The 16,139-nt window shown below is 37.2% G+C and overlaps 3 protein-coding genes and 1 non-coding gene across 13 annotated transcripts; 2 read left to right on the top strand and 2 right to left on the bottom strand.

Annotated features, from left to right (window-relative positions):
• Positions 1-580: 580 nt before the first annotated feature.
• Positions 581-4,609, top strand: LOC119991439 (cytochrome P450 704B1-like). The gene is made up of 8 exons (XM_038837793.1): positions 581-669; positions 928-1,011; positions 1,724-1,943; positions 2,515-2,730; positions 2,797-3,093; positions 3,167-3,553; positions 3,646-3,846; positions 4,338-4,609. Exons 1-8 carry the CDS (start codon positions 581-583, stop codon positions 4,518-4,520), a joined length of 1,677 nt encoding a protein of 558 aa, XP_038693721.1. The 3' UTR covers positions 4,521-4,609.
• A 171-nt stretch (positions 4,610-4,780) lies between these two features.
• Positions 4,781-8,734, bottom strand: LOC119992025 (KH domain-containing protein HEN4). 7 transcript variants are annotated; one of them, XR_005466307.1, is made up of 8 exons: positions 8,534-8,724; positions 7,337-7,944; positions 6,514-6,891; positions 6,138-6,392; positions 5,731-6,031; positions 5,578-5,625; positions 5,310-5,399; positions 4,781-5,224 (listed from the first exon to the last, which is right to left on the bottom strand). XR_005466307.1 is itself a non-coding variant. In XM_038838607.1 (7 exons), the coding sequence occupies exons 2-6, from the start codon at positions 7,907-7,909 to the stop codon at positions 5,615-5,617; spliced, it is 1,518 nt and encodes a 505-aa protein (XP_038694535.1). In that variant the 5' UTR covers positions 7,910-7,944; positions 8,610-8,734; the 3' UTR covers positions 4,781-5,399; positions 5,578-5,614. The 7 variants fall into 7 exon arrangements, 5 of the variants coding, with proteins under 5 accessions (XP_038694535.1, XP_038694532.1, XP_038694531.1 ...); XR_005466306.1 differs by having other exon boundaries at positions 4,781-5,196; XM_038838607.1 differs by having other exon boundaries at positions 4,781-5,399; positions 8,610-8,734.
• A 1,693-nt stretch (positions 8,735-10,427) lies between these two features.
• LOC119991901 lies at positions 10,428-14,524 on the top strand. 4 transcript variants are annotated; one of them, XM_038838440.1, is made up of 5 exons: positions 10,428-10,621; positions 10,910-10,980; positions 11,086-11,761; positions 13,282-13,322; positions 13,412-14,524. In XM_038838440.1, the coding sequence occupies exons 3-5, from the start codon at positions 11,455-11,457 to the stop codon at positions 14,273-14,275; spliced, it is 1,212 nt and encodes a 403-aa protein (XP_038694368.1). In that variant the 5' UTR covers positions 10,428-10,621; positions 10,910-10,980; positions 11,086-11,454; the 3' UTR covers positions 14,276-14,524. The 4 variants fall into 4 exon arrangements, with proteins under 4 accessions (XP_038694368.1, XP_038694365.1, XP_038694366.1 ...); XM_038838437.1 differs by lacking the exon at positions 10,910-10,980 and adding an exon at positions 10,831-10,909; XM_038838438.1 differs by lacking the exon at positions 10,910-10,980 and adding an exon at positions 10,810-10,909.
• A 1,023-nt stretch (positions 14,525-15,547) lies between these two features.
• Positions 15,548-15,621, bottom strand: TRNAI-AAU. Its single transcript has one exon. It is a non-coding gene; the product is annotated as a tRNA-Ile (tRNA).
• Positions 15,622-16,139: the final 518 nt, after the last annotated feature.

Here is a 16,139-nt window from a genome sequence, read left to right as displayed (position 1 = left end):
TTTAAAAAGGTGTCCGGACACCTCTACCCATTTGGCAGATTTGGGTCATTTTCTTAAAGCTGTCCGGACAGCTTTTAAAAGCCGTCCAGATGGTTACACCTATAACCCAAATTTTCAGTTTTTAAACCACTTGCACATGTCGGTCCTACCTAATTTCTAAAAGAAAAGAAGTTCGGGGTATTACAATTCCTTTCAAAAAAGTGTTAGATTTCATGTTTTTAAAAAAGTGGGTTAGATTTCAAAAATGAGTTTTAAAAAATGCTATTTTTCCAAAACACCCAAATTGTTACTATTTACATAGTTGATGGACAAAAAAAAATACAACACTTATATGATTTAGAGATATAATGTCGACGTTTGTCAAATTTTTTTTTATATGTTTCTTTTCTCTTTCCCACTTGACGGACAAAAAATAAGTTTTTTTTTTTTTTTGAAAGGCTCACAGGCCACACATACGTTAAGCCATGTCCGAGGGGCATGAAGGCCACCACAGCAGATGAAAAACTACCCAAATCCCAAACTCCCTAAAAATAAGTACTTTTTTTTTTGAAAGGCCCACAGGCCACACACACGCTAAGTCATGTCCGAGAGGCATGAACGCCACCACAGCGGATGGAAAACTACTCAAATCCCAAACTCCCTGCTGAGAATAGAACTCTGGACCTCAAGGTCCTAGGCAGACAACCTGACCAACCAGACTACCTCCTATTCTCGACAAAAAATAAGTACTTTCACATGGTTGAATAATGAAATTAGGAAAAAAAATAATTTAAAGACGAAAGGTATAATATTCCTATAATTTTTTCAATAGTAACTCCACGGTTGCTAATATTTCATTTCCTCAAGAATTAATAACTCTGAAATTCCTAGATGAATATGGTCAAAATGAAACCGCTTGGACTTAATATACAATGTTTAATTTTTTAGAGTTCGTAGAAGGCCTCGAAGATTCAGTTACACTATTGCACTTGATGGCGACATTTTACATTTATGGGATTACTTATACATTAGGTTATCTATCCTAAATTATGTCCCTAAGAAATGTTGAATCTTAATAGAATTAGTGTTTTGTCAATACACTGCCAAACGGACCCATTAAATAGGTATTGCTTATGCAATTTTTGCCCAAAGTTGACATGAATTATTATCAATATACTTGCCACTAATAAAATATTCATTGATCCTGACATGTCATGTCACACGCTGATGTAGTGTATCATAACCAATATCGTAGTGACATTTCATAAGTTGTCATCAATTCATGGGTAATTGAAAACAATTCAAATTATATCCCAACCACTCATGATTTGATCCCATTAGTCCCAATACATCACATCAGCATATGACATGACATACCAGAACCATTGAATATTTTCTCGCACAACGCAAGGACTTTCGCCTAATTATTATTATCTACGAGTCTTTCTATTTGATTAGTAAGAATAAATTAGGTTGATAACACAAAGGATGTGAAGCCAGCCGTCTCAAAAAGCACACAAAGATTGTTGTCATTAACTAACTTCCATCACTAGCTCATCCCCTTCTTAACTACTTAATCCATAGTTAGCTAGCTTGATCATACACATTGTAAGAAAATTTCAGACCATCTAAAACTCTCTGTGTAATATCAAATGCAAGAAAACCATCTTTCAATGCATGAAGAATACAACATGGGGATTTTGGTGGTGGCTTGTATGGTTCTGTCTTGGATTTTCATCCACAGATGGAACCAGAGGAACAACAGAGGCCCCAAAACATGGCCTCTTGTAGGAGCAGCCATTGAACAGTTTGTGAATTACGATCGAATGCACGACTGGCTGGTGAAGTACCTGTCGGAGACGAGAACTGTCGTCGTGCCGATGCCATGGACGACTTACACTTACATTGCAGATCCTGCTAATGTTGAACATGTCCTCAAGACCAACTTTGCCAATTACCCCAAGGTACAGTATTGAGATGGATCAGTTTATGATTTACATAAGACTCATTGTTCTCTAGGACTTTTAACACAGAGATCACCAATTCTTCAAGTCATTGTTCTCAATGTGGAATGAATCAATGCTTGAATGAACATATATTCTACCTAAAATCATATAACTACTCTTCTCATCACAAATTTTCAATTAAACCTCGGAATTGCGTGGAACTTGGTGGGCTGACTCAAAATGTCGATTCGCGCCGGCCCCACCACTTTTTGGCCAAATCCGTCATTTAGGCCTCCAATTTAGCATTATTGCTATTTTAGAAATGTTTAGTTTCTGTTATATCTTTTTAATTACAAAGTCCGAATCAATTCTGACTTGTTTGGGTGGGTCTAAACCGATTTTGCCATTTTTGACAATTTTTAGGGTTTCCTTATTCTTGTTTAAGTAGGACTGTGAGCCGTTAGGCCAAGGATCATTGAAATAAAATAAGTCTGTATTTTGAAAATTTTCTTCGCCTTTTTTTTTTTCACTTAAGGCATTTAAGGTTGTTGATATTTGAACAGTTTTTATTCTCTTATTTGAAATGAAGGGGGAAACTTACCATTCATACATGGAGGTTCTGCTTGGAGATGGGATCTTCAATGTGGATGGCGAGCTCTGGAGGAAACAGAGGAAAACTGCAAGTTTCGAGTTTGCGTCGAGGAATTTGAGGGATTTTAGCACCCTAGTCTTTAGAGAATACACCATGAAACTCTCTAGTATTCTCAGTGAAGCATCTTTCAACAACCATGAAGTAGACATGCAGGTGAATTTGATTGATATTCCTTTGGTTCTGCATAACAAATATTTGAAATTTTCTCTCATTTTCCAGGAATTGTTCATGAGAATGACATTGGACTCCATATGCAAAGTGGGATTTGGAGTAGAGATAGGGACTTTGGCTCCCAATCTACCAGATAATCCCTTCGCTAAGGCATTTGACACTGCAAACATCATCGTCACACTTCGATTCATCGACCCACTGTGGAAGGCCAAGAAATTCCTTAACCTGGGATCTGAAGCTCTACTTGACAAGAGCATTAAAGTAATTGATGATTTCACTTACTCAGTCATAAGAAGAAGAAAGGCAGAGCTAGAAGAAGCAAAAGAAACTGCAGAAAATATTCAGGTAATATGGCATAATTCTTCTTCACTCTTAATTGAAAAGAAGTTTTTTTTTGACTTGTTTCATGAGGTAACAGATACAACATGACATATTGACAAGATTCATCAAGTTAAATGAAGATTTTGATAGCAACTTTACAGACAAGAGCCTTAGAGACATTGTCCTGAACTTTGTGATCGCTGGCCGCGATACGACTGCTACAACGCTGTCTTGGGCTATATATATGATAATGACTCATGTTCATGTAGCTGAGAAGCTCTACTTGGAACTCAAAAATATGGAAGATGATCGAGCAGCGGAAGAGAAGGTTGCCTTGATTCAGTACAACGCAGAAGATCCCGAATCGTTCAATCAAAGAGTCGTACAGTTTGCAGAACTTTTGACATATGATTCGTTAGGGAAGTTACATTATTTGCACGCAGTGATCACAGAGACTCTTCGCTTGTACCCAGCTGTGCCTCAGGTACTTGCAATATCTGATTTCATATCCCCTAATCCTAATCCATTAAAGTTGAAGTGAAAACATTGTAAATTTAATGTTGAAATGAAATGCAGGATCCTAAGGGGATCCTCAAGGACGACGTCTTGCCGGACGGAACAGAAGTAAAAGCAGGAGGCATGGTGACTTATGTTCCATACTCAATGGGGAGGATGGAGTATAACTGGGGCCCTGATGCAGCTTCATTCAGGCCTGAGAGATGGCTCAAGGAGGATCTCTTCCAAAATGAATCACCTTTCAAGTTCACTGCATTTCAGGTGAGTTTAAGAAAAAGAAAAAACATTGAGCATTCCAGACCAATTTATAGTTGTATGCATCTTTAATGCCGACTTACCGCCTACAGTGCCCGAGGTCGGGAGTTCAAACCAACCAACTAGGATAACTAGGATATTTCCTTTTGGAATCCTGGTTCCCTGGGCTCATCCCACTTTCGGGCCCCTACCCGCCTGAGCTTCGACATAGTCGTATATATCGCTAGTATGTTACGGGCTATTTTGATGGCCAGAAATTTACCCCACTCGCTCGGTTGTTGAAGTGGATGGTACTTCAGTTGCCAAAAAAAAAATGGTATATTTGATGCAGCCCAGGCCCGGCTAGGCATTTTCTCAAACACTTGATGTGCCTCTTGACCCGGCAAAGCTACACCATAGAAACTCTCTAATATAACACAAACAGACACACAAATATATAGATATTCACCCCTGTACTGAATTGTATATAATGACAAATCGGGATGGAATTTGTACAGGCTGGACCAAGGATGTGCCTGGGAAAGGACTCCGCATATCTACAGATGAAGATGGCACTGGCAATATTGTGTAGATTCTTTGCGTTCACTTTGGTGCCAAGCCATCCAGTGCAGTACAGGATGATGACAATTCTATCAATGGCTCATGGTTTGAAGGTTAAAATAGCTAGACGTTCTAATTAACACATTTGCATTTCCAAAACAATGGCAACACTGCTCAATCAACCTGTTTCGAAATTAATTGTAAGAGCTATTCCATTGTATTAATAAAAGTTACGTCCACTTAGCTGTCCGAAGTGCATATTGGGCCGGATGATAACTCAGTTACCAAAGAAAAGTGTTCCAGTTCATGCCATGATACACGGGGCCTGCCAAATTAATCTTTAGAGGACAAAAAAGTTGTCCAAGCAAAGACCAAATTCTAAACGGAAAACAGAGATAAGTACAATCTATTATCACAGCAGTAATCTGTCCATTAATTCAGACAACTGTTTATGAATGAAGTTCTCACCCAAGAAGAAAACTGCGAGCCTCACTGAGGTTTCTCCAAAACAAACATAGCAAGCACCACTATATTATTCAATATGCATTGCCAACTCTCATATAAGTAAATTCCAGCTGATGTTTAGATAACAAGAAAATAAAAGAGCGGGACACTCGCGACATAGAAGCAGATGACGTAAAATAGCAAAATTAAGCAAAAGTACATGAATCATTGAACTGGAGCACCAATAGACATAAGCCGTCCAAAACAAAGCGTCACAGGATGCAAGGCAAAGCATAATTTGGTCGGATCTCTGATGCCCTCAGGACAAAGGGCTGGTTATGGAGGTTTCTGGATAAAGCTGTTTAGATTGGACTGAGAAGGCAACAAATGCAATAGAAAGCTGTTTAGTTTGTTACATCAAGATATAATTAGCCACGGTGGATCTGAGTAATGACATAGAAAGTAAATAAAAAAAAAGTGCTTACTCTTATGCAGAGGTTGAAAGCAACAAAAAAAAAAGGGAATTATCAACTTCTAGCTCTAGGACTTGCAGATTAGGAATCGAACCACAATGCCTGGTATTAAATAGCAAAAGTGGAAAAATGGTGCAAACTTTAGAAGATGAACCTTTTTATGGATCTCTGAAGTATTTAAAAATTTATATGGGAAAAGGTAAAAGAATTCAAATATCTATTTTAAAAATATAAATAAAGAATTCAAATATCTTAATAGAAAAAAAGAAATGAAACTTACCTGGTGTCAATCAGAAGATTTTTCGTAGCCATCCATTTCACCACCGTTCTGAATAATAATAGACAAATGAATTGATTGACTATGAACAGAAGTCTGTGGAAGACTATTCTGAACATCAAGATCAAAGGCACCTTTAAAACTATAACTCCTTACCAGTCACTACCGTCACGTCACTCTGTGTTTTGTGTGCACCATCACCATCACTCTCATAATTGTCACCTGTAGGTATATCCCGTGAACCATGTTCAATAGAGTGAGAAGAATATCCACGGCCACGTAAATGGATATCTCGGCTTCCATTTCTTAGACCATTTGAAGCGTCTACAGACATAGGTGTGAATGGAAGACCTGGTGAAAATGGAGCTAGTATGCCATCCCTCTTGAATAAGTTGGCTTTTAACCTCAAAGCTACTTGTAAAAGGGCAGCATTTGCAACATCAGCTCCTCCAGTAATCTAAACAGCATTGCAAATATATTTGTCATAAAATAACGAAAGTAGGAGAGAATGAAGTGAACAATGAAACATACACACAAACACGTTATAGCACTCTTTTATTCACCTGCACCATCTCATCATCTTCATAAGCACCTTTGGGAAGGTTTCCTTCTGAAAGAATGCGGATGCCAGCCCTTGTTACATTCCTCATCTCAGAAATAATAGCCCCACCTTTACCTATAAGGCAACCAATCTGCGAACTTGAAACAAGTAAACGAGTGGTGAGTACAGAATCGCCCGATTCCCTTTCAGTCTTTTCACTGCACCGAGGTTGTAAGCGCATTGCTGCAGTAATTGTTGGAGACTGGTCTTCAGAAAACTGGGGACAAAAAACTTTTCACTTATTATTGCTATGACATTACGTCTGAGATTCTTAAATGCAATTCATATGGAAACCATTATTCAAAATGCAAAGAGTACATAAACATAATTTTCCTCACCTCCTTTGCGGATATAAATATGATGCACTCGTCTTCAGCACCAATGCTATCAACTTTGATGAAAGCCCTAGATTCTTGTCTAATTTGCTTGATAATACAGCCACCTTTTCCAATCACTGACCCTATATTTCCAGTTGGACACACAAGACGAAGAGAGAATTCTTTCGCAAAGGTTTCATCTCTTTGATCTGGGTATGATGAAAGACCTGTGTAATTTCCATGTGGAGCACTGGTATTTGGAGTCATAAGCATGCCACCAGACTGACTCATGTTGGATGAAGAAGCCAAAAGCAAGTGATTGTATCGAGATGGATTCTCATGAAGAAGGGAAGCAACTTGATAGAGAGCCTTTCTCACAATTGAAGGCTCCCCTATTATCTAAAACACCAAAACCACCCACCATATCAAGATGGATACATAAAACAATAAATTTTGGCATTACCTTAGAGCCTATGACTTGTCGACTTGGGAACTCATGCTAATGCATTAAGTAATTTAATTTAAAACTTTTAAATTATTTAAGGGCATAAAGTAAACTAGACTCTGCTTTCGAAAAAATAAACCTAAATCCAAAAAATTAATTGGTAATTTGTTCATTCACGAAACAAGAAGGGCATGCACAGAACGACTGATTTTTCATGAATAACTTGCAAAAGATAAAGCAAATAAAATCCAACGGTGTTGATATTTGGCGCAAGAAGTATATGTACATAACCTTTATAGGTTTATTTTATATGTAAAGGAGACTAATTATTAAGGATATTATTTTCCCCATAATGCAACTGAAAGAATATAAGAAGCAAATTTGACAAGTTATTGTTACCTGGAGAAGCTCGTCATTACTCAAAGCCAAGGGTGGCAAATATTCATCTCTTAAAATGCGAATCTGAGCTCGAGTTTCAGTTCGCATTTTCTGGATTATGTGTCCTCCTTTACCGATTATACATCCGATCTGATCTGATGGCACAAGCATCCTAACTGTGATCTGTTGGACTTCTTCAAATTCTTCAGTAGCAGGCAGACCATCTGAAACAATCCTGTCATGCACCATAAAGAGAGCATCCAATGCAGGTGCAACAAAGTCACCGTTATCTTTTAAAAGATTGGTTTCCTTGCTGGTACTGTATATTGTGACTAAACGCTCATCACAGCCTGGCATATTCTCCGCAATCCTAATGTTCGATTTACTTTCAGACCTTAATAGCTTAGCTATTTCTCCACCTTTCCCAATGATACTTCCGATCTTTCTCACAGGGCATAAGTAACGATAAACAGTCTCTTCAGAGTCAATATCATGCTGGTCATTATCATCGCCATGGTCTGTTCTCTTACTTTCCCCATAATCAGATCGAGACTGAGAACTATTGCCATAATCACTTCTCTGGCCAGCCATCATTTACAGGTTTAAGCTCTAGTCTATGGAAACCCAACCTGTAATCACAACAAGAAACTGCACATAAGTGAACTCCTTCACGGGTCTGGGACTCAAAATAAAAAAAAAGATGATAATAATAGCAGCAGCAACAACAACAATAGTTAACTTGCAACTAATGTTGACTTCTCTATATACCTGCTGCTAATTCCAGTATTAAAATCAATCCAATTACAATTGCAAACACTGTGTATCCAATATAGGCTTCATTGTGAATACAAAACAACAACATTATACTCAACACACTAAAATACATACTCCAATTTTACAAACATGCTTAATTTTCTAATCTCATCAATCTAACGTTAGCCTCCATTCTCCAAACCCAGCAAATGATTTATTCATTGGAGACAGAAAACAGTTGTTTGATCAACAATGCTAAATTTCCTTCCTTACAGCAACCCATTTAGGTTGCTGTGAAAAACTATAATTAGAAAAATACAAAGATGCTGCATATGTAAAATAGGTCCAACTTTTACAGGCAGTTGCAAAAAAGTTCAATTTGATGGCGGGATATGCATAAGAAATAATATTTGACAAGATGGATGTATTAACAGAACAAGAATCTTGTGGCGCCTGAAAAACGACCTAGATCTGCAAACCACTGACGGTACTGGGTTCCATAAATTGTGAGCAAAGGAATTTGAGCTTAAGAGAAACGAACGCTTAGAACGAAAGACTAGGCAGACTGAGTCCTGTGTCGTCTGTCACCGAGTTCTTCTCCGGCTTGCGAAACAATACTCACCTCTCTCTGCCTCTCTGTGTGTGGAAAAATAACGAAATTACGAAAGGACTAGTTCATTGGGTTGAAATACCCGAACCGACCCGGTGCTTATCGGGCTGGCCCGATAGTCCGGCTAAGGCCTAAAAGCCTAGAACCAGTTTTATGATAATTAATTAATTATACGCCAACCAAATATTTGTTGTATTTGTGAGAAACTAGTGAGGGATATACTTTGCAAGTGAGTCATTAGTTGAACGGTAATCACCTTGTATGTAAGGGATCACTCATCCATTAAGTCGTGGGCTGGAATCATATCCCCTCTTCAAACCCCTGTTTCAAAAAAATAGTCAGGGATATACTTCTTGTGGTGTAAGGATTTTTCTAGGCCCAAACGTTGAATCTTGGAAGTCCACTCCTGACCAATCTTTGGGCATGGGCCCTGCTGAAGGTATTGTCCACTTTGACCCGGTCCCTTACGAATTTATTTCAGAGCAATGTCTCGCCTCCCTCATTGTTAAAACTATAACCTCTTGATGATGGGAGAGTAATGGTACGTAATTCAACAGTTCTTTGTTACCTTTTTGAGATCAAAGATTGTATATAACAAAGTTGTCGGATATGAAACAAACAATAAAAAAATCATTAAGGTGTTATACTTTTGAATTGGGTTTAATGCATATAGATCACTGAAACTTTGATACTTAATAACTACTAATTATCAACCTTCTCAGAGTTTTTCTTTTACAAAATGATGTTTCTCCCTTTCCATTTCTTTTACTATTATGTTTTCTGTTTACATCTCATAAAGAAACATTATTACATGCCAAATTAGGAGCTTTAAAGCATGAAATTCGGAGCAAAAATGGTGAATATATGAGTAGATTACTGCTAGAGCATCCACAGTAGTAGCATAAATATCCAGCACTCCAAAATCATTCTCTCTCTTCTCCTCTCTCCTATGTGACACAATTTAATTGGGTGAGTAAGTCCCACAATGAATACTATTCATCAACACTCCATACATTCCAACACTCTATATTCATTTTCTCTATTTTCTCTCTCTTCTTTTTCATCATCTCTCTCTTCCTTTCTATATTCTCTCTCTTCCTTTCTATATTCTCTCTCATCTTTTTAATCTTCACTCTCTTCATTTTCATCACCTCTCTCTTTCTTTTCATCATCTTTCTCTTCACTATTCATCAACTATATATATACTCCAACTCTCAAGTATTATTTTCCACAACTAAATTTTAAAGTGTCATTTTTCACCAATTGTGTGCGTGTAGCGCTATACTTATCAAAAAAATAACATTTCAAGTACTTGAAATACACTCCATTATACCCATTGTGAACATTTAGCACTTAACTTATCAATAAAGTATTATTTCAAGTATTCCAAAATCATCTCATTGTGGATGCTCACGCATGACAAGCAAGGCAACTTGATCACCCGAATGTTCAAACGAGTTCAAAGTTAAAAATTATTCCAATATGTATATACAAACAAATTTTTTTTTGTTCGGACAGATTTTTAATGTCGCATCAACAATTCGATTGTTCAAATAGTCGAAAAGATGTATGAGTGTGCATATTGAAACAATTTTTAATTTTGAGTTCGTTTGAACATTTGGGTGATCAAGTTGGACTTGATAAACAATTTGAGTGACTAAAAATTCTATTACCCGATATTGAGTATTAATTAATAATTTATTGAGAATTAAGAGGAGCAAAAGATTAAAAGGAGAGAGAACGGGGGTGCACGTGGAAATAAACAGAACGCGGAGGTTCAGCTTTCGCCTTTCAGGGTCTCAGCGCAATTAGTAGTAATCAGATTAATAATTAATCAATTATTATTTATCCCGATATATTAGGGTTTCCTTTCTTTCCATTTCTTGGAGTACGAGTTCCCACGTCGAGCAGTGAATTTCTTCCTTCTTCGTCCACTCGTCACCGTTAGTCTTCTTGTTCTCTCTCTATGCGCATCCATACATGTCCAATTTGTTTCTGCTTCTAGGTTTTGCTTTAATTACGCAATTTTTCTTCGATTGTTTACTTCGTTAGTGTGGCTCCCTACCAAACAAGGTATAAATGGAGGAGCTAGTTAGTTCACTTTCGCTTTTGAATTTTTTTTTTCTTTTAGTGTTAACGTCTTATTGTGTAGTGCGTGCTGCACTACGGACTGGTGGTTTTCTGAGCTGTCTCGTTGAATTTTGCTAAAGATTGTGCCAAATGCTCTGCAGGTGGGTTTATGGAAGTTTTACTTTTTATCACTGTTTGTTACTGGCCAGAAATGTCTTTCCAGTGTGGTCTGGTTTGTTTAATTTATTTTCTTCTGATTAAAGTACTTTTTAAGAACTCGTATAGAATTTTGTGGTTTGAATCATTTTTGTTATAGCTTTTATTGGTCTTCTTTCAGGTTATGTTTTCTACAACCTTGCTGATAAAGCATTGAAAAAGATTGATTGGAGAAGTTATGTGCTGAGGATGTCGAGTTTATGGGATGCCGTGCTGTTGATTTTCGATTATATACATCCTGCTTCCATTAGCAGATGCTCGTTGTCTATTTGAATTTACGTTGTTCACTAGTTGGAGCATGTAGCATAGGCAATTGTAGTTTGGAAATTGCATCTCTCCAAGTCAGAAGATAGCCAGTGGCACGCCTTATAAGGGTTGAAAGCTAGCAACATTTTAGTGGTAAGGTCTGTTGAAAATAGCTAAAACGGGGTCGCTGTGTTGTGTGGCCGCAAGGCCACATGGGTCAAATGCTGCCGGTAGGGACTGGTCCATGGATCCACATGAGCCATACTGGCGAACCAATTCAAGCTTCTCGCCACTACCATCAAGATGGGATTTTCGATTTCAATCTGATGACTGGCAAGATGGTAGTCAACTGTTTGGGTCTTCATCTTCATCAAACAGTAAAGAAAGTAGCAGATGGATGAGAAGCAACCATCTATATGGTCACCATTATTCATCTGATGTTACTGGGCTGTTTTTGAGTAGTCCATCTGACCTTTCACAGGGTCCTCAATGGACACCTCCAGCAATCCAGGAAATCAGCATTGATGAGTATGAAGCTGCCACAAGGAAAGGTAATAAAAGTTATGTCAGTGTCCTATTGTTAAAGGTCTGTAGTAATAATCATCTAAGCTTGATAATAGATTGTTGTTTATCAAAATGTGTCCTTTTTTCAGTATTTATATTTTATTACATATTACCGAGCTCCCACGTCTAAGAAACTAAAATGGTTTTAGCTTTGATTTTGCTTCTTTGCATTTGCGTTATCTTAATTTTAGTATCAGTAGTTCTTGTTGACATGAATATGAGGGTATCCTACTTATATTTTGATTAGACAATCATCATTTTTATGAAGTTTGAGCTGACATTTTTTTATTGAATAATGTTTGTTGTTGGTATCTTATTTCATATTAGTGTTGTACAGAAACAAAGTGAATGGGGAAAATAAAATGTATGATCCACAAAAACAAAGTGAAACTTTGATGTGTTTGTTTCTTATTCATATTGACATATATGTGTTTCCCTGTTTTGTTTACCGGGGTTGAGAAGGAAATAAGCAAGGAATGGACAAAAGCTTAGAGTTGGAAAAAAGAAAGTGTTTAGTTTTTTTGCTTTTCTTACAATTTAATTTATCACTGTTAAGGATTTGGAGTTGAGAATTATTTACACAAGTCTGAACTTTTTTTCAATTCCATGCGATGGTTTTGTCAATTGAAAAGATGGTTGAGTGCAAAAGAGTGACGTTGCTATTTGCTAGCTCTGAATTTGAGAACGAAATATATACTGTGTTCAGCTTTCGTTAAGAGTGGAACTCAATAATTCTCGACATCAAAAAAGAATTCTTGCTTACAATATTTGCTTTCTTTTTCAATACTTTTTTGTTTTTGCTTCTTTTTTCTTGGTGGTTTGAGACATGTAATACATCTTATTGACTTTAATAGTTACCACTTTTGCTAATTTTCTGAAAACCCATATATCTAGCAATCACTGCAAAAGAATCCTTCAGCTGCAACCGGAAAGGGCATCATTGTAGCTATTGAATAACATGGAACGCATCTGAGGATGATAAGTTGTGCTTTTATAATTTATTACTTCTTTTAGACATGTAGGAGCACCCTTTTGGAAGGAAACTCCCAAAGATCACCCATTCAATATAAATCTCTTCAATTTGGGGATCTCAATTAAATATAGTCAGGGATACTAGCATTTGATCTTTATACAGCATTTGCATGTTGTTTTGGATATTTAGAATTCACATTTCTTAAATGATGCAGGCTCTGGAAAATACTAATTTTTCAGACGCGGTTTTGGTAGTGATTCGTTAGAATTATTATGTCTTGCGTCTTGAGGGACAGCTTGCGATATGGTTTATTGCTTTTTCAGTTCATCATAAGGTTTATGATTGAAGTCTTTTTCTGTTGTACATCATCAAACCTACCCATGCTTTTGTATGTTGTAGTCAAGACTTTTTGTAACGATGGCTCCTTTTATTATTATTATTATTATTTCTGAATTAGAACCTAAGTCAAGATATAGATTGCTACGTTCATTATTGTCTAAAGGTTCTGATCTATTTCCCTTTCGAAATTTCTAGATATGGTTTTGCAGCAATCACGCTCTACTCCTAATGCAGAGGTATTGTGATCTCATCTTTGCATCTTCAGTGTTTAGCGGTGTCATTGGTTTCAGATTTCTCATTTCTCAACGGGATGACATCTTGGCAGGGAAACTCCGGAAATCCAGATAGTGCAGGCTCCACTTCTCTCCATTCTGACAGTAGTGAATCTGAGTCTGCTACAAGAACGAGATTACCATCTTATCAAAACTTCTCAAGTCACCATCGCTGCTTTTTATCCAAACCTGTTCACCCTTTCTCATTCCCCAATCGAAGTCCTAGAGGAGCTTCCGACTCCACAGCTGTTTGGTTGTCAGAGTTTGATACAACTCAACATAGAGATTCCCATCCCTGTAGCAGTACTAGAAGCAGTGCTGAGTTTGCAGATGTTTCTGAGGCGTTTGGATGTGAAGTTCCAGGCCAAACCTTTACCCCATCAGTTGGTTTTAGATGTGGATTATGTGAAAGATTTCTGTCACAGAGATCTCCATGGGGTTCTCGGCGGATTGTGAGAAGTGGAGACATGCCAGTTGCTGGGGTTCTCTCTTGCCGTCATGTTTTTCATGCAGAATGTTTAGAGCAGATAACCCCAAAAACTCATAGGAATGATCCTCCTTGCCCGCTCTGTGTCAGAATGGAGGAGAATTCCCCTGACCAGTGCTTATTTTCCAGGTTGAGGAATAGTTTCCCAAAGCTAAGGCCGTTTGGTGAAGATGGTCAATCAAAACCATGGGGATGTACGCAGGTGGGAGACTGCGTGGAAGGAGCTCTGCATGCTCCTCCTCCAAGCAATACCACGTTGTTTCTCAACCGCAACCGTATCAGGAAGAGCTTGTCATTGAAAACTAATTCAAGCAAAGAATTCCCTGGTAAGTTGAAGAAAAATGGTCCATACTCCCTGCAGCTGGTCGGTGGAAAGTCAGTCGATCAGAGCCCACTTGGTTGCTCAGAGGAAGCTGGCATTATCGGTTGATGTTGTTAATATGTAGATGGAATTATTTTACAAGTTTTCCGACTGTATGTTTGCTGATTGATTGAATGTCTCAAAAGGGTGTTCGGAAGAGTAGGTCATATCTTATACTGATGGTTAATGTGTGTCTGGACGTTTGATCTTCTCATCTGACACCGATAATTTTTATGTATGATGTGAATTAAGAAAATTTAAAAAAAAAGAAATGGCCCATGCAGGTTTCGAACCGGGAAGGTCGCGCTATTAGCACGACGCTAAACCTGTGTGTGTCTGGACGTTTGAGATAATTTTTATGTATGACGTGAATTAAGAAAATTTTAATTAAAAAAAATGGCCCATGCAGGTTGCGACCTTTGCGTTATTACCACCACGCTCTAACCAACTGAACTAATAGGCCAGTTGGTTTGACTTTTTAACATCTATTTATCTATTCGCTTTTACAACAATTTTCTCTCTTTCAAACAACATAACTATAATATATGAAGAACAGATATAAAACAATAACTTTATTCTATTTGGTGGGTTATATGTTGGAAATACAGTCATATTTAGTAGTGTTAACATGAAAATCATTATCATATCAATCACTTCGGTAACTCAAAAAATTCAATCATTATCATTACTGGTCACGTCGGTAAACCGTAAGTTGATAAACCAATCGGTCAATAATTGATACCAAAAAAAATCATGATTAAATTCTAACATCTCAAATTCATATCTTAAACACCAATTGAAGCATAAAACCATGATTAAATTCTTACATCCCAAATTCTTCAATATTTAGTTTCTGGAGTTGGTGGTCGTGAAGCCAAATGAGGTAGTTCGGAAGATGAAGTTTGTGCATTCAAGATACTTATATGCAAAGGATGTAACAAAATGAGAACAACTCAAATTACAAATTTAAATGATCAATACTCATATTACCGAAGAGCTGAGGGAGAGGCGGAGGAGCAAAGCTGACTGGTGAGAGATCGAGAGGAGAGGACTGCAGTTGTAATATCGTTATGATAACACCCCTACTCATATTACCGTGCCCCCTGAGCAACGGCGCCCGAATCTCTTCAGTTTGGATTTATGTATTCTCTTCCTGCTTCCAAGCAATTCTAACGGGATTTTAGTTGTAGATCTACATGCAATGGAGTTGTGATTGCTTTCAGTATCCTCTCTATCATTGGCAAAAGAATGCCCATTCATGTATTCTTCAACCCAAAACAGAAAATATATAATAATATTTTATTTGATATATGTGAATTAAGGGGGAAAAACAAAACTGATTGGCCCATGCAGGTCTCGAACCTGCGACCTTCGCGTTATTAGCACGACGCTCTAACCAGCTGAGCTAATAGGCCACATGCTATAATTTTTTAATATTTATAAATCTATTCACTTACAATTTTCTTCCAAACAAATAAATTATATCAACAACAAATTAAAGGCAAACACAATAACTTTATTCTAATTTTTTTCTCCTGCATTTATATTTTATTTTCTTTATGCTTAACAGATTAGACAAATAGTAAATATGGCATTAAATTGGACGAAAACTCAATGCATGACCACAATGATATTGCTCTTAATCGGTCCCATAGAGATCTACCAATTAGATTATCACCCAAATTGTTAATTATTCCCCTTCCCCTTCTTCTCTCTCCAAAAAAAAAAAAAGAATAAAACTATTACAAATATGCATGGCCAAAAATTAAGCGCCAATTAATTAATTAATTAATATATAAAATAAAGAGTCATGCTAAGAAAAACAAAATTGGGAATCCTATATGGAATCGATAATGGTGAGATTTGGTGTCGGCAACATCTTTATTCCTATAATTACATATTGACAATGACATCGACGAAAATCCCACATCGA

Source organism: Tripterygium wilfordii, chromosome 22, assembly GCF_013401445.1.
Source record: "Tripterygium wilfordii isolate XIE 37 chromosome 22, ASM1340144v1, whole genome shotgun sequence".
NCBI classification, from domain to species: Eukaryota; Viridiplantae; Streptophyta; class Magnoliopsida; order Celastrales; family Celastraceae; genus Tripterygium; species Tripterygium wilfordii.
The sequence above is the reverse complement of the archived record's forward strand: the minus strand, read 5'-3'. Positions and strand labels throughout refer to the sequence as shown.